We start from the raw sequence: 13,524 nt of genomic DNA, 5'->3' as shown, positions 1-13,524 counted from the left end.
AATCAACTATCATAGAAATATTATATTGAAATCGTTGAAAAAAGTCATAAACTTTCAAATCTTGAATCCGTATTTAATTCTTGTTTATTCGATTGAGCTTTTAGCACTAGTGCACCGGGGAGGAGCTAGTGTATAAGGTATTAGTTAGGTCAAATTTAATACATGTGGTTCATAATTTTTATTTGTCTTAAGAAATACACTTAATATGTACAAATTATTGATTTAGAATTCAATAACTTTAATAGGATAGAAAACATAAATTTTAAATCTTCACACTCCGGTTCTACTAAAGCTATATACCATCTCAAATAACTACAAAAGTAAGCAAATTCATCCATTTTATTGAAGTTTAGGTGGCATATATGACTGAACTTCAGTCATTTCTACGTAAAGTTCGTTATATCATGTAGATATGTGGCTGAACTTCAACTATTTGTATATCGCAACTTAGTGTGATATTACTTATGGGAAATATAGTAATTCATAAGAAATACACATTGGCATCTTACAATAAAAAGATCTAAAATTCAAAATAGAAAAGTAGTTGGTTATGAATGCAAAATAGTTAACAAGTGGCTACGCCTTAAATGGACTGTAGAAATTGGCTACTCTTGTAAAATTACTTCATGAAAAGCCCAAATATTTTAGCCCAAACAGATCAGCCATGATCACGGAACGAGTTAACTGAAAAGTATTTACAGATCGGTAAGTACGACGGCGACGGTGACAGCACCGGCACGATGAACTACGTCCGGCAGACTCCGACGAGTCGGAGAATGGCATGGCCGCTGCAAATGGGTGGACTTTTGATGCTTCTTTTACCAAGTCTGTTTCCCAGTCTCTTCTCTCCTCTTAGCCGCTCTTATCCTTCCGTTTTCTCTGTAAGTTCTCTTTCCTTCTCCATTTTCAGCCGTAACACTACCTTGTGAAGATAGAGAAGTTGTTTCTGAAGATCAATCAGTTAGTATTAGAGTGAAATGTGTTGAATTTAATGAAATGAAAACAGACAATTCATGTAGCTGATTCGGATTAAATTGGGATTGAGACGTAGTTGATTGGTTAATGCGTGTGTACTATGTTGCTCGAACTCTTCAAAAATGTTCATGGTTGCATGTTGGATACTCCAAAAGTAGTGCATTTTTTAAGGATCCGACAGGGATGCAGCAATATTTTGGGAGTCCAAGCAACATAGCCTGTGTGCAAATGCATTGTGGAAGACCAGACATATTTGAAAATGAATTTGTTGAGTAGCTAATACTAGCTTATGATATAGTAGAAATCATAATTTGGTTGGTTGATTCTGAGCTCTACTCTATTTAAGTTTTTCTGGTTGGTATTTTAATTGGATGTGTTGTACTAGTTGATCATTGGAACTAGAGGAGAATTGGTTTTGTAGGCCATTTTCTTAGTTTGATGTCCTTTTTACTATGGATCTTCATTTTTACACGTAAGAGATTTCCAGGTGTTCATGATTCATGTGCACCCTGACTTCTTTTGAACACTGTACCTGCTCCAACTTTTAGGAAAATCCAGTTCTTTTATTAGTTTACTCATGCAATTTGTAGGAATGGAATGCTCCAAGGCCTATGCACTCACATTTACTAAACAGGGCTTTGCAACAACAGACGGTGAGTAGAGTTGCCACTTCATTTGTTTTTGGCTATAAGATTGTTATGGAAGTTTTGGGACCATATATTCAAAATGTTTAGTAATTTAGTACCTTTCAGTCCAAAGCTCAAGAAGCAGAACTCTGGTCTCCCTTGCCTAACCAGGGATGGGAAGCCTGTGCTGATAAACAGGATACTCAATGTGAGTGTTGTACCCATGCTATTGTATCTTTCCTCTGCGTTATGAAGGGGATTCTGATTAGTATATTCTGTGTTCTAACCTTTCTTTAATTGCATATGTTCTGTAGCATTGGGTAGGAAGTCCCAGGGGTACATACAGGTGTTTTTGGATGGAGGACTGAACCAACAGAGAATGGGGGTATGTAAGTTTCAGTTATGATATTGGTTACTTTCTAGATTGTTGATGTGTATTACTTTAGGGGAACTTTAGTCTCATGAATGATTTATTTGTTGTTTACTTGCTCCCATGATAGATCTGTGATGCAGTAGCTGTTGCCAAAATTTTAAATGCAACACTTGTAATTCCGTATCTTGAAGTAAATCCAGTTTGGCAGGACTCGAGGTATTTAGTGTCAGCCATTGCAGCACCCATTCTCTACGTACTTATAAAGTTTTATGTGAGGTGCCCTTTTCTGGATTGATACTGCTTATGTGAAGTGCTTTTCACAGTTCCTTTGCAGATATATTTGATGTTGATCACTTTATCAGTGCCTTGAGTAATGATATTTCAATAGTTAAAGAGCTTCCCAGTGACTACTCCTGGAGTACCAGAGAATACTATGCAACAGGCATACGCGCTACTAGAATTAAGACAGCGCCTGTACATGCTTCTGCTTCATGGTACCTGGAGAATGTTCTGCCTGTAATGCAGAGGTACTACTGAAATATAAACCTCTTTTTTGAGATTTATACTGAATTACTGACCAAGTATTCATGTCGTTTCACTTGAAATATGTCCTACTTCTGAAAAGTTTTGTTTTTCACTAGGCATGATGGTCATATTTGATGCAAGTGACTTGACATTCATTCATTTCTTTATGCGTGTTGCTTCCATGTTAAATGAGTTGCAACTATCAATTTGACATTTAAGTATTTTTTGATCATTTTCAATAGTATCATGTTCCCTCAATTGAAGTGTCATTCACAGTTCATTTTTTTTCTAGTCATAGCACTAAAATAGACGCATTTGTAACTTTTTTTTATGGTCAGATATACACAATATTGGAGTTATCAGAAACTATCAAATCCTCTCAGAGATGTGAGATCAAGTAATCAAAATGGACTCAACATTTACTTGGTCTCTGAGAGATCGACATTAACAACCTCATCCCTCCCCCTTGGGCAACGGGAAGGTTAAAAGGAAAAAAGAAAGAAAATAACGGAAATGTCGGTCACTTGCATCAACAAAGCAATATTAGATCAACACATAAAGACAGTCATTGCCTGTGTTTATAGATTTTCAGTTTCGCCAGCTAACACATTACACAGTGGTCATTACCAGATGCATTTTTGTAGGCTTGATTTAACTGGGACACTCTGCTTTCAACAATTGAAACATAGTACGAAGTTCGCTTTGTATGATAAATCCTTAACTCACAACATGACTACTTTGCTTTCTTTCTTCCAGCTATGGGATCGCAGCTATAGCTCCATTCTCTCACCGTTTGGCTTTTGATAGCCAACCTTCAGACATCCAGCATCTGCGCTGTAAGGTCAACTTTCACGCGCTAGTTTTTGTTCCCCATGTCAGAACGTTAGGCGATGCACTCGTCAGTCATCTGCGTAGCCCTCCTAGTTCGGATAACGCATCAAGTGCTACACACTTCCACAAAGGGGAAAATGACAGAGCAGGAGCTGGAAAGTATGTTGTATTGCATCTTCGCTTTGATAAAGTATGATTATCTTCTACCTTGCTGACTCAATTCCATTCTTACAATCATAGTCTATGTTGAAGTGGAGTGTGTTATGGGATCTTTGGTACAACTATGAGGGCATAGTACTGGGCATAGTACTGTATCAGTGAGTTTTATGTAAATTTTCCATGTCTATGTTAGTGAAAAGACACCATTATGTGAAGGTTTAGTAAACTAAAGGCGATCTACAATAATTATCTGTCAGCCAACTTTGGGTAACTGGGCCTGTAAATGTCTCCAAGTTAAGAAAGTTAAAGCCCGTCTTGTTTCACTAGAATTCACTTGGATACCTTCGATTTTGATCCATCCCCATCCATTAATGGCGACAAATAAAATAGCTTTTGTGCAAGACGAGGATTTGTCGTTTAATGCATTTGGGTATTAATTGTCTGGAGAACTACTTTTAAACAGGATATGGCTGCTCACTCAGCTTGTGATTTTGGTGGGGGCAAAGCTGAGAAACTTGCTCTTGCAAAATATCGGCAAGTACTTTGGCAAGGGAGAGTGCTTAACTCCCAGTTCACAGATGAAGAGTTAAGAGGCCAAGGGCGTTGTCCATTAACTCCGGAAGAGATAGGACTCCTTTTGTCAGCCTTGGGATTTAACAACAGCACACGCCTATATCTTGCTTCCCACAAGGTATCATAACTATGATACTTATTTCTTAGAAAGAATGATGTGTTTCATTGTCAACAACAGCTTAAGCACTCTCTGGACTTTATTCTCATCAGGTTTACGGTGGAGAAGCAAGGATATCAGCTCTTCGCCAGTTATTTCCATTTATGGAGGACAAGAAAAGCCTTGCTTCTTCTCATGAACTATCTGAAGTAGAAGGAAAGGCTTCTTTACTAGCAGCTGTGGATTATTATGTGAGCATGCAGAGTGATATATTCATCTCTGCCTCTCCCGGCAACATGCACAATGCACTGGTAACTAAATTGTATATCAGAATGTCCGATTAATTATTCTAGTCTAGTCTGTTTTAGTCTTGATTATGCTTTGAGAACTAACCATGGGGCGGGATTTGTCAACTCTCAGTTGGGGCATCGAGCATACAAGAATCTTAAGACTATTAGACCAAACATGACATTGTTAGGCAAGCTCTTCCTGAACAAGACTATTGAGTGGTCTGAATTTCAGCAGGCAGTACAGCAGGGTCACAAGAATAGACAAGGACAAATGCGGATACGCAAGGAAAAGCAGTCTATATATACTTACCCTGCTCCTGATTGCATGTGTAAAGCTTAATTTAACACCACTTTGGAGGTTGTGATTTGATCAGACGTGATATTTACGTGTATATTTTGTTATATTTTTGTATTCTAGGATCTTTAGTTGACCATGTTCAGAATACAGCACCATATGATCAAATTCCATATTTTGAAATGATCATAGTTGGAAATTAAATGTGTCTAGTTACCTAGGCTATTGATAGCCTGGTGAATATAATGCACTATCATCTTTTCTAGGAAAAATGCTCAAATATGTCATCGAACTTTGAAAAATGGTTCGTTTATGCCATTCGTTAAAAGTTTAGCTCATTTATTTCATTTTTGTTTGAGAAAAGGTTCATCCATGCCATTATTTGTTACTATTGAAAATAATTCCGGTTTAGCAAAATCATTTATTACACATGGTCAACTATGATTCGGTCACGTCATTAATTAAATCAATTTTTTAAAAGGGAAAAGGACCAAAATGTCTGAATTTTGAGAAAAAGCTCATCTATGCCCTCCATTAAAAGTTTGGCCTATCTATGTCATTTCAGTTAAAAATGGTGGAAAGAAGGAGCCTTTTCTAAAAACGAAAAAATGATATAGATGAATCATACTTTTAACAAATGGCATAGATGAGCCAAACTATTAACGGATAGCATAAATGAACTTTTTCTGAAAGTTCAATGACATATTTGAGCATTCTCCCTTACTTTTATTTTCTTAGTTTGGTTTTTAACCACCGCCAGGAAATAAGTTCATTCTACTGAGTACTGTTGCCAAATAATACTCCAAAACTCTGTTGGAGTTTATGGTACAACAAAACAATAAAATTGCAAGCTAAAGATGGATGGTCAGACCAAGCCTTGAGCTAAAAGTTAGTGGTATTTATTGTGCCTTCATTGATCATTACCAAATGCTAAATACAAGCCAACTACTGCTCCAGAATTATATATAATAAATTTCATGAGAAACATTTACAGTGTGCACAATGCAAGCTCTAAAAAATAGCCTTAGCGCATTATTGCACATTGTTGAACCTTCAAATAATCACCTTTCGCGTTCTTTCTGGTCATTTGATGTACTTTGTGTGCTTGGAGCTCCTGGCATTTTATCGTCCGTCTTATCTTTGTTTGAGTTGGTCGAGCTATTTCCATTCCGGCAGGCAGCTAACTCTTTTGATTCTGAGTCAAAAAATGTTGGAGAGGGAGAGGGTGGAGTCGTTTCTTCCTCAATTGGAAGTGTTAGTTTTGACCCTTCCAGTGCAACACCAAGAACAATGTTATCTTCTAACATGGGTCTTCCAACTGAAGGTGGTGAAATTGGTTTTTCAGTATCTTGTTGTGCCTGTGAAGCAGAAGACGCTACGTCTGTCTTCTCAATGTTGGTATCTGATGTCAACCCCGGTGGGTCTCCAGCAACGGAAGCAATTTGGTTTTTCTCAGAGTTGCTTTTAACTGGACTGGCAGATCCTTGTTTTAGTGATTTTCCATCTGATGGCGAAGTTGCTGCTTTTAAATCACCATTAGCATTTGATGCTGATGAGGCCTTAACGACTTCCTTCTCAACAAGAGTTGATGGCTTGCCATTTGTGTCATCAGCGGCCCGTGATGTACTTGGTGCTTCAACCTTTTGGTCTTTTTCTTCATCAGATTGTACTGAACGAGCAGAAGCTTTGGCTTTATCGTCACTACTGATCTTATAAGAAGGCTCAATAAGGAGGACTTGGGGGTTAGGCCGGTTACGAGAAAAAATGGAATCAGCAAATGGTACATCATCTACATCAATCTCGCGAGATGTTTTTTGTACAGTACGAATAGGTGTAGCAAGTCGAGCACGATGATGGCTGATTACTCGAAGGAGATCCAGCAATATAACTTCCTGCAAACCGAAAGTTGGATAGTGAGAATCGTTAGCAGGAAGTTACTATTTTCCTGATAGACCTAAGTACCTCAACTGACACAAACACACCACAGATGGAGATAAAAGAAAAGGCCTCAAGCTAGAAGCATATTGGATCTATGTATACCTGCAGTTTGGAGTTACAGTTGGAAGATACTGCACTATAGTTTGAACCAAATAACTACGGATACTAAAGATGATTATCGACATTTTGTATTACTTCCAAAAGCTGGTATCAAAATATCAATTTCACATTTTTCATAGTTCATGTAAGCTTCATTTATTACTCCTTATGAGAGTTGGCTTTGGCATCACAATATAACAAACTAGCCCCACCGTAGTTTACATGAAAACAGTTCTGGCAAAGGTAAGACGAGCAGGAGGAACAGACGAACAGAAGACAGAAGGGACAGTGAATGCTAAAGCATATAGAATGCGCATCATCTAAAATCAGGGCACCAAGTGAAAGAGCTTATACATGACCAAGTTTAAATTGATTAAGTTGTGGTGGCTGGTTAACTAGCAGTACTATAATCAAAGATGTGATTTACAATGTTAGAATTAGGACTACTTCATTGAAAGAAAGGATAAAACTCGTACCTTCACTCGAAGGTACTCTTCAAAACGAGGAGTCTTCACAAAACAAGAAATCAATATCTGTTTCACATGCAATGATTACAAAAGTTGAGTCATGCTATTAAAAAGGAATCAATACCTTAGACTTCTAATGCACAATATGTAAAACAAATAAATGCCAAGATTAGATAACATGTACAATTAGTACGGAAGACAGGTTGACACACTTGCACAAGAAATAAAGTGATCCAGTAGATAAGATGCGGCTAGAAGTTCCCACTACTAGCACTAGGCTCTGCACTTTGACGGCTAACCCATGTCAAGTGTTAGTCAGAGTTAAAGGGGTTTCTATCTTACTCTTTATATGCATCTTCACCCTGGATAACGAGGATTTACTTATTCGGTGAGAATAGACTCTCAAAAAGTATAATTGAGAGAAATCCTTCACCCCTTATCAGTCTCCACCGGTCTCACACATTTCTTCAAATAGGGATGAAAGAAATCAAACAGGGGGATAAGAAGCAGTTAGCCTTCTTAACATTTTGCTAGAGGGAACGAGGTGAAGAAAGTGGGAAAAACAACAAACAATACTAGTGTAATCCCACAAGTGGGGTCTGGGGAGGGTGGTGTGTACGCAGCCCTACCCCTACCTTGTGAAGGTAGAGAGATTGTTTTTGATAGACCCTCGGCTTAAGTGAAGCAAAGTAGGCAAAACAGGCTAAAATAAACAATTAAGGAAAGAAATCATATAGATAAACACTCGTGACTAATCCTACATGTTTATGTTTCTATAGAATCTTAATAAATCTAAGATGGCGCAAAATAGATGATTCGGCGAACTGAGATGCCATTATTGGTCAAGCCTATAACTCATGAAGACAGTATCAAGACCATAACTAGTTGCATTACAGAATAGCTGTCAATGCAGTTTACCACTGTATTTCAGGCAATAAATAAGATAGCTAAAGAGGTACCACCTACCTTAAGAGCCTGATTCTCTGGATCAACGTTATCCAGAAAAACTCGTCTATGTAATCGTTGCTGTTCCACTAGAGGATGTTTCGCCAAAACCTTCCGCATATCCGCAACAATGTTCTATACATGAAGGAGTCATGAAATTCGCATCAGCCAACAGAACTATTTATTAAAAATAGGAGGATTGGATCTTATCTAACTAGAAAATTTGATTCACTAACATTGATCTTATTCACATCCAAGTGGCTGATGGCAAGGTGAGTCTTGATCCGCCAGTGAGTCCTTTGAGTAAGATTCCTGACGATATTCACTGAAAATTTGTGATTTGGTATATGAATTGCTTCACGATCATCACCTCTTATGACTGTTGGTGACCACCAACCTACGTGCTAAACAACAAGAAAGCAGTCATGCAGCAGCTCAATCCGATGATTTAGCTTTCTATTCAACTTATTCAGCACAAATAGATTTTGTTAGTTGTTACCCTACCACAGCTTTATGCAAATCATTGCATATCAAGCATGCAATACTTCTTGTTATTGTAATTGTTCATTATGTTTCTTATCATCTAATTGGTGGCAGGACCAAATAGTTACCTCCACTGTGCCAGAGACATCATATCCCTGTATCTTAGTCTGTATCCAGTCATTTAGAACAAAGGGCCTTGTTGCATGGATCATTATGCTCGAGAGGAAGTTTGTAAGTATCTGAGAAGCAACAGAGAGTTTTAAAAAATAAGTTGGTCTAGTGCAAGTGGCAACAAGAATTCTATCCAGAAAAGAAAAATAAACGAAATGTGAATAGCAGAAGTGATATCCAACCAACCAATAGTGAGAATGTTCTAAATAAGATGGAGAAAAGTATAAGAGCTGATTTAGCAGCACCTAGGAATTCAAAATAAATGCTCAGATTACCTCACGACCAGCAAGAGTGAGCAATACTGTCCCAAGACCCCCAGCTGTCAGCCACTTCTGTGTAGAAAAACCAAGCAATTCCATGAACAATGAAACGGCTGCAACCCATACTGCAGTATATACAGCTTTCCCTGCAAATTCGAACCCCATCTGCAAAGAGCGAGACACATATTTGAAGAATAAAACTTTGATCAAAGAAGGCAACAATGAGCGATAGTAAAAGGTACATAAAAGAATATTTTGATGCATATGTTTCTTTTAAGGCAACTTTAATCCTTAGAGTTTAATTGTTGTGGTAGTTTTAGATTACACAAATATGGACAGGAAAGGTGTAAAAAAATATTACAGACTAGTGTATGCTGCTGCCAAACTAACATAAGCCTCCCTTCTGGAGTTAGATCCAAATCAGTTAGCCAAGAACAGAATTTCTTTGGAAAAAGAACATGGTCTTGCAGAGAGGGGAACCAACTAATAGCCATCGACAAGCTTTTGACAGATAGGTAAACTGTTTCCAGTTATTCAGTTGCCGTATTTAGCATTAGCTTTAGGTGATGTTTAAATATCTATACGGAGTTTCATATTCAGCATTTGTGTTTTTATCAAGGTTTTAAAATCTCCAAGCTTCAACAAATTGTAGTAAGCGTATAATTCCCAGACATACATTTCTTGCATCAGCAGGGTCTTTTGTCTCCACGAGGAATTTTTGTGTTTGCTGAATCAAGCTGCCAAAAGGATAATAAAGATCAGCTTCGCGTAAAAAGAGAGAAACCAATCAGCATTACATCATTAAGTTATTGGGAAAAAACAAGAGTATGATGATAAGCTGTCATGTTATGACTAAGAGCTAGAATAAATAAAATTGTCAACTAATGCATCCGAAAATCAAATTTTGAAAGCAAACATATCACCTAGATAAACAGTAGGCAAGTGCCATCACTGTCGATAATGATCGTATAAAAGTAAGAAATCTTTGCTTGACTGCCTGGCTAGGAACTGTAGGTAGAACCAGTGGATCTATTGCTCTGCAAACGTTCAGTACCAGCAGCATGAGCGCTTTATAAAGCATATATCTAACTTTATTTCAACTTTGTTTAAATTGCATTGCCATTTAACCTGCATAGAAGTATTGCTCCAGTCCATAAAAGCACAGGTTTAAGATAGGAAGCTGTAACATAATGCCAGCTACTTTGTTTCCAATTGCTATCACTTTCCTGCAAGAAAATTTTCAGACAAAGCTTTAATTTGGGAACAGATAATGATGTATACAACTTGCAGCAAGCCAGCAAGAAAGATTGTCCAGAGAAGCCAGTACATGAAGGAAAAGCTTTCTTCCAAAGCGCATCAGTGGAGTGAGACCCCATGCAGCAAAAACAAGAACACCAATGGCCGGAATCAGCTGAAGCATAAGTGGGCTTCCGTGTATAGTACTTAATGACCTGCAAAATAAACTAATAATTGAATAGGTACCACTTTGATCAAATTAATATTGGGTCATGGATGGAGGATAAATAGAGTAGGTGGGGTTGCTTTAAACAGGAGTGATGATTCCACTTTCAAGTAAAGAAATCGTCAGATGTTTAATTTGGCAGAAAATCAAGATCAAGATAAATTATAAGGCTGACGAATGGGTTGTGATTTGTGAAAAAAAAGAAGAAGAACTTATGCTCATTGAGAAAGAGATTCTAGTCAATTACTAGAAACTTAATTGGTGATAGGAGTTGCATTATCGGATGACAAGAATCAGTTATTAAGAACTCCAAGATCTATATGTCCATGCAACTTGATAAGACATAATAAATATAGAACCATCTACCTTTTCCAAATTAGTGTTGCTGTTTCCAAAACTTGACTCTCATATCCTCCACCTGGCTTTAGCAAGGAGCGGCATAGTAATACATTACATCTAGTTGGTGAAGGATGGGAAAACAAAGGCCTGTGTACAGTATTCAGAAGGTAGATGCTCCAAGGATCCTGCCGCTGAAGATGCAGTACACCACATATCAAGTGTCAATGAGACAGTAAAAATTATCAATGAATCTACAACCACGACTTATAATATAGTTTAAGAGAGAGTTTTGTAGAATAATTGCAGCAAATGCTCTTCTTACCTCATTCAACTTTCAAATTCCAAGAATAATATAAAAATATATCATAAATATTATTATTATTATTATTCTAATAAGTAGAGCTATAAACAAGCTGACTTGAGTTGATTATTTAATAAGCTTGCTCAATTGTTATAACAATATCAGCTTGAGCATACTGAATTCAAAAGAACTCAAGCTCTAGCACGAATTAGCTCAATACACCACAATTCCAGCTAGAACCAGTCTCAATTTACTTATCTGCAAATACACTTACTTATCAAAACGAACTTTGCAAATGCAAATACACTTGCGTGACAACGAAGGCACATCACATTCTTAGGGATTTCCTAAAACTTTCCACATTATCAACCTTTACGATTTGATCACAAGCCAAAATAAGTAAATTCATCTAGTTAACAAACATGAATTTGAGCTCAAGACCCGCTCAATATTTAGATAAGCAAACCAAGATGAGAATATTTAAGTTAAGCCAAGTGTGTCTGCCAAAGTAAACCTATTAATGGAACTATTCAAAATCATGTCAAGTACATAAAGCTTAGTTTTCTTGAGTCAATTTCATGATGCTTAAGCAATGCAATGAAGTAGAGGAATCAACTTCTTACAGAATAAGATCAACAAAAAATTGAAATAATTGAGAAGTCCATGATATACAACACCACCAACATACCCCGTGAAATCCCACAAGTGAGGTCTGGGGAGGGTAGAATGTACACAGACCTTACCACTACCCCGTGGAGGTAGAGAAATACTGAACCACGTGTATTTAATAACATAATGACAGCAAAATGAGTCATCAAAAAAGCTAGCATCCATGAACAAAGAAAATGAGGAGGGGTGAAACTTAAAGGAACTTGTGGTGATTATAATCCAACGCAAATCATACCGTAGAATGTGATGACAGAAATATGCTGCAAGAATCTGTCTGACTCCTGCTCATTGTGCCCTACAAAAAAACAAAAAATTAAGAACTGAGGATGCCCTTATTTTATCAATAAACAATTGACGACATCATTGACTCTATTGATATAGTAAAAACTAAAAATCAAACGCAAGAATCCTATTGTACCTTAGACTGACCGCTTAATCCACACTTCCCATGAATTCCCAATTCACGGGGCAGCAGCAGTGACACAGAAGCTGCCATTTTCTAATATGCTTAAAGAAATGACACCCAGAAGTCACAATGTTAAAGTGCATATGGTAAGAACCTTCATCTTCTGAACCTACAAAAAGAAAATAGTGCAGCACCAACATCAAATTAAGCATGAAGCAACCTGCCTAACAGTAAGCATAAAGAAAGCCTCCCCCTTTAACTGATTTATTAGGTCCTAGCTATCCAACACAGTAATAGATTAGCAATAGTGTCTTCCTCTGGCGCACTCACTACCTTAAATATAGCTGAAATCCCTTTTGACATTATACACACAGGCACACACTAACTCTCCACTCTTTGTCACAACGGATTAACAAGTGCAGTCGTAGTCCTCTCCCACCTAGCACTCTGATCAAAATTACACTAAGGTTTTTTATCACAGAAATATCTAAAGTAAGACTTTGAGCTGATGGTTTATCGAAACAATTTCTCTACCTCCTATCGTCCCCACAGCCTACTTACATTGCGTATGTTGTTGAAGACTTTACTCCAACAAATCTCATATATCCTATCAATTCGGAGCATAACAATGGGACTAAGCCACGCCACATCAAGCAAAATTACAAGTTAATGCATAAAACATGACGAGAAAAATCTAAATACAATCAACAGTTAAAATAACGGCATTGCTACTACACCACACACTCACAAAGATCTTCTCCTTTCCTTCTTCACTTACCTAAACAAACTCCTAAATCTTCAAAAAAACTCAACCATCAAACTTAAAAAAAAAACTTAAATTTCACATCAACAACAACAAAAATGAACCATTAATCCTCGAATCAAGGTGATTACGAACCTCAAAACCAATAAAATCGATGATATTATCTCAGGTATTGAAGCTACTTTACTTAAAAAGCAGCTAAAATCAGCTGGAATTGGTAGATCTTCGTTTATGAATGGAATGGCGGAGGAAGATGCTGGGCAACACGGAAACACCGACGGCTACAGTTGCGTGAAAAACTGAAAGGAATATCTGTTTTGGATAATTCACCACGTTTACACCTTCTTACGTGGCTCCATTCATTTCATCGTCTTACTACTTTTAAATACAAAGAGTTTTTAAAATCAGCCAAAAACACAAATATCCTCCATATTATAACCGAAATTTCGTAGACAAAACTTAACTAAATCAAGGTTT

The 13,524-nt window shown here is 37.3% G+C and overlaps 2 protein-coding genes across 2 annotated transcripts; one reads left to right on the top strand and one right to left on the bottom strand.

Annotated features, from left to right (window-relative positions):
- Window positions 1–657: 657 nt before the first annotated feature.
- Window positions 658–4,904, top strand: LOC125814202 (O-fucosyltransferase 31). Its single transcript, XM_049493659.1, has 10 exons — window positions 658–881; window positions 1,566–1,628; window positions 1,728–1,809; window positions 1,916–1,986; window positions 2,102–2,190; window positions 2,298–2,501; window positions 3,256–3,520; window positions 3,953–4,180; window positions 4,273–4,470; window positions 4,580–4,904. The coding sequence occupies exons 1-10, from the start codon at window positions 741–743 to the stop codon at window positions 4,787–4,789; spliced, it is 1,551 nt and encodes a 516-aa protein (XP_049349616.1). The 5' UTR covers window positions 658–740; the 3' UTR covers window positions 4,790–4,904.
- A 717-nt stretch (window positions 4,905–5,621) lies between these two features.
- LOC125814198 (mechanosensitive ion channel protein 3, chloroplastic-like) lies at window positions 5,622–13,413 on the bottom strand. Its single transcript, XM_049493653.1, has 14 exons — window positions 13,183–13,413; window positions 12,297–12,453; window positions 12,114–12,173; window positions 10,936–11,099; window positions 10,435–10,558; window positions 10,236–10,333; window positions 10,031–10,144; window positions 9,784–9,844; window positions 9,123–9,272; window positions 8,805–8,915; window positions 8,430–8,597; window positions 8,215–8,328; window positions 7,258–7,314; window positions 5,622–6,636 (listed from the first exon to the last, which is right to left on the bottom strand). Exons 2-14 carry the CDS (start codon window positions 12,372–12,374, stop codon window positions 5,806–5,808), a joined length of 2,130 nt encoding a protein of 709 aa, XP_049349610.1. The 5' UTR covers window positions 12,375–12,453; window positions 13,183–13,413; the 3' UTR covers window positions 5,622–5,805.
- Between the last annotated feature and the right edge of the window lie 111 nt (window positions 13,414–13,524).

The sequence above is a fragment of the Solanum verrucosum genome, unplaced genomic scaffold (genome assembly GCF_900185275.1).
Source record: "Solanum verrucosum unplaced genomic scaffold, falcon-dt-bn FXZP01000230.1, whole genome shotgun sequence".
Lineage (NCBI taxonomy): Eukaryota > Viridiplantae > Streptophyta > Magnoliopsida > Solanales > Solanaceae > Solanum > Solanum verrucosum.
The sequence above is the reverse complement of the archived record's forward strand: the minus strand, read 5'-3'. Positions and strand labels throughout refer to the sequence as shown.

Excerpts from the sequence above, each read along its gene's own strand:
- LOC125814202 (XM_049493659.1), top strand. The coding sequence starts at position 741 with ATGAACTACGTCCGGCAGACTCCGACGAGTCGGAGAATGGCATGGCCG. Across the intron at positions 1,629-1,727 it reads GGGCTTTGCAACAACAGACG|TCCAAAGCTCAAGAAGCAGA; the intron begins GTGAGTAGAGTT and ends AGTACCTTTCAG. Across the intron at positions 4,471-4,579 it reads GCAACATGCACAATGCACTG|TTGGGGCATCGAGCATACAA; the intron begins GTAACTAAATTG and ends GTCAACTCTCAG.
- LOC125814198 (XM_049493653.1), bottom strand. The coding sequence starts at position 12,374 with ATGGCAGCTTCTGTGTCACTGCTGCTGCCCCGTGAATTGGGAATTCAT. Across the intron at positions 9,273-9,783 it reads ACCCTGCTGATGCAAGAAAT|ATGGGGTTCGAATTTGCAGG; the intron begins GTATGTCTGGGA and ends CGCTCTTTGCAG. Across the intron at positions 7,315-8,214 it reads CAGAGAATCAGGCTCTTAAG|ATATTGATTTCTTGTTTTGT; the intron begins GTAGGTGGTACC and ends CATGTGAAACAG.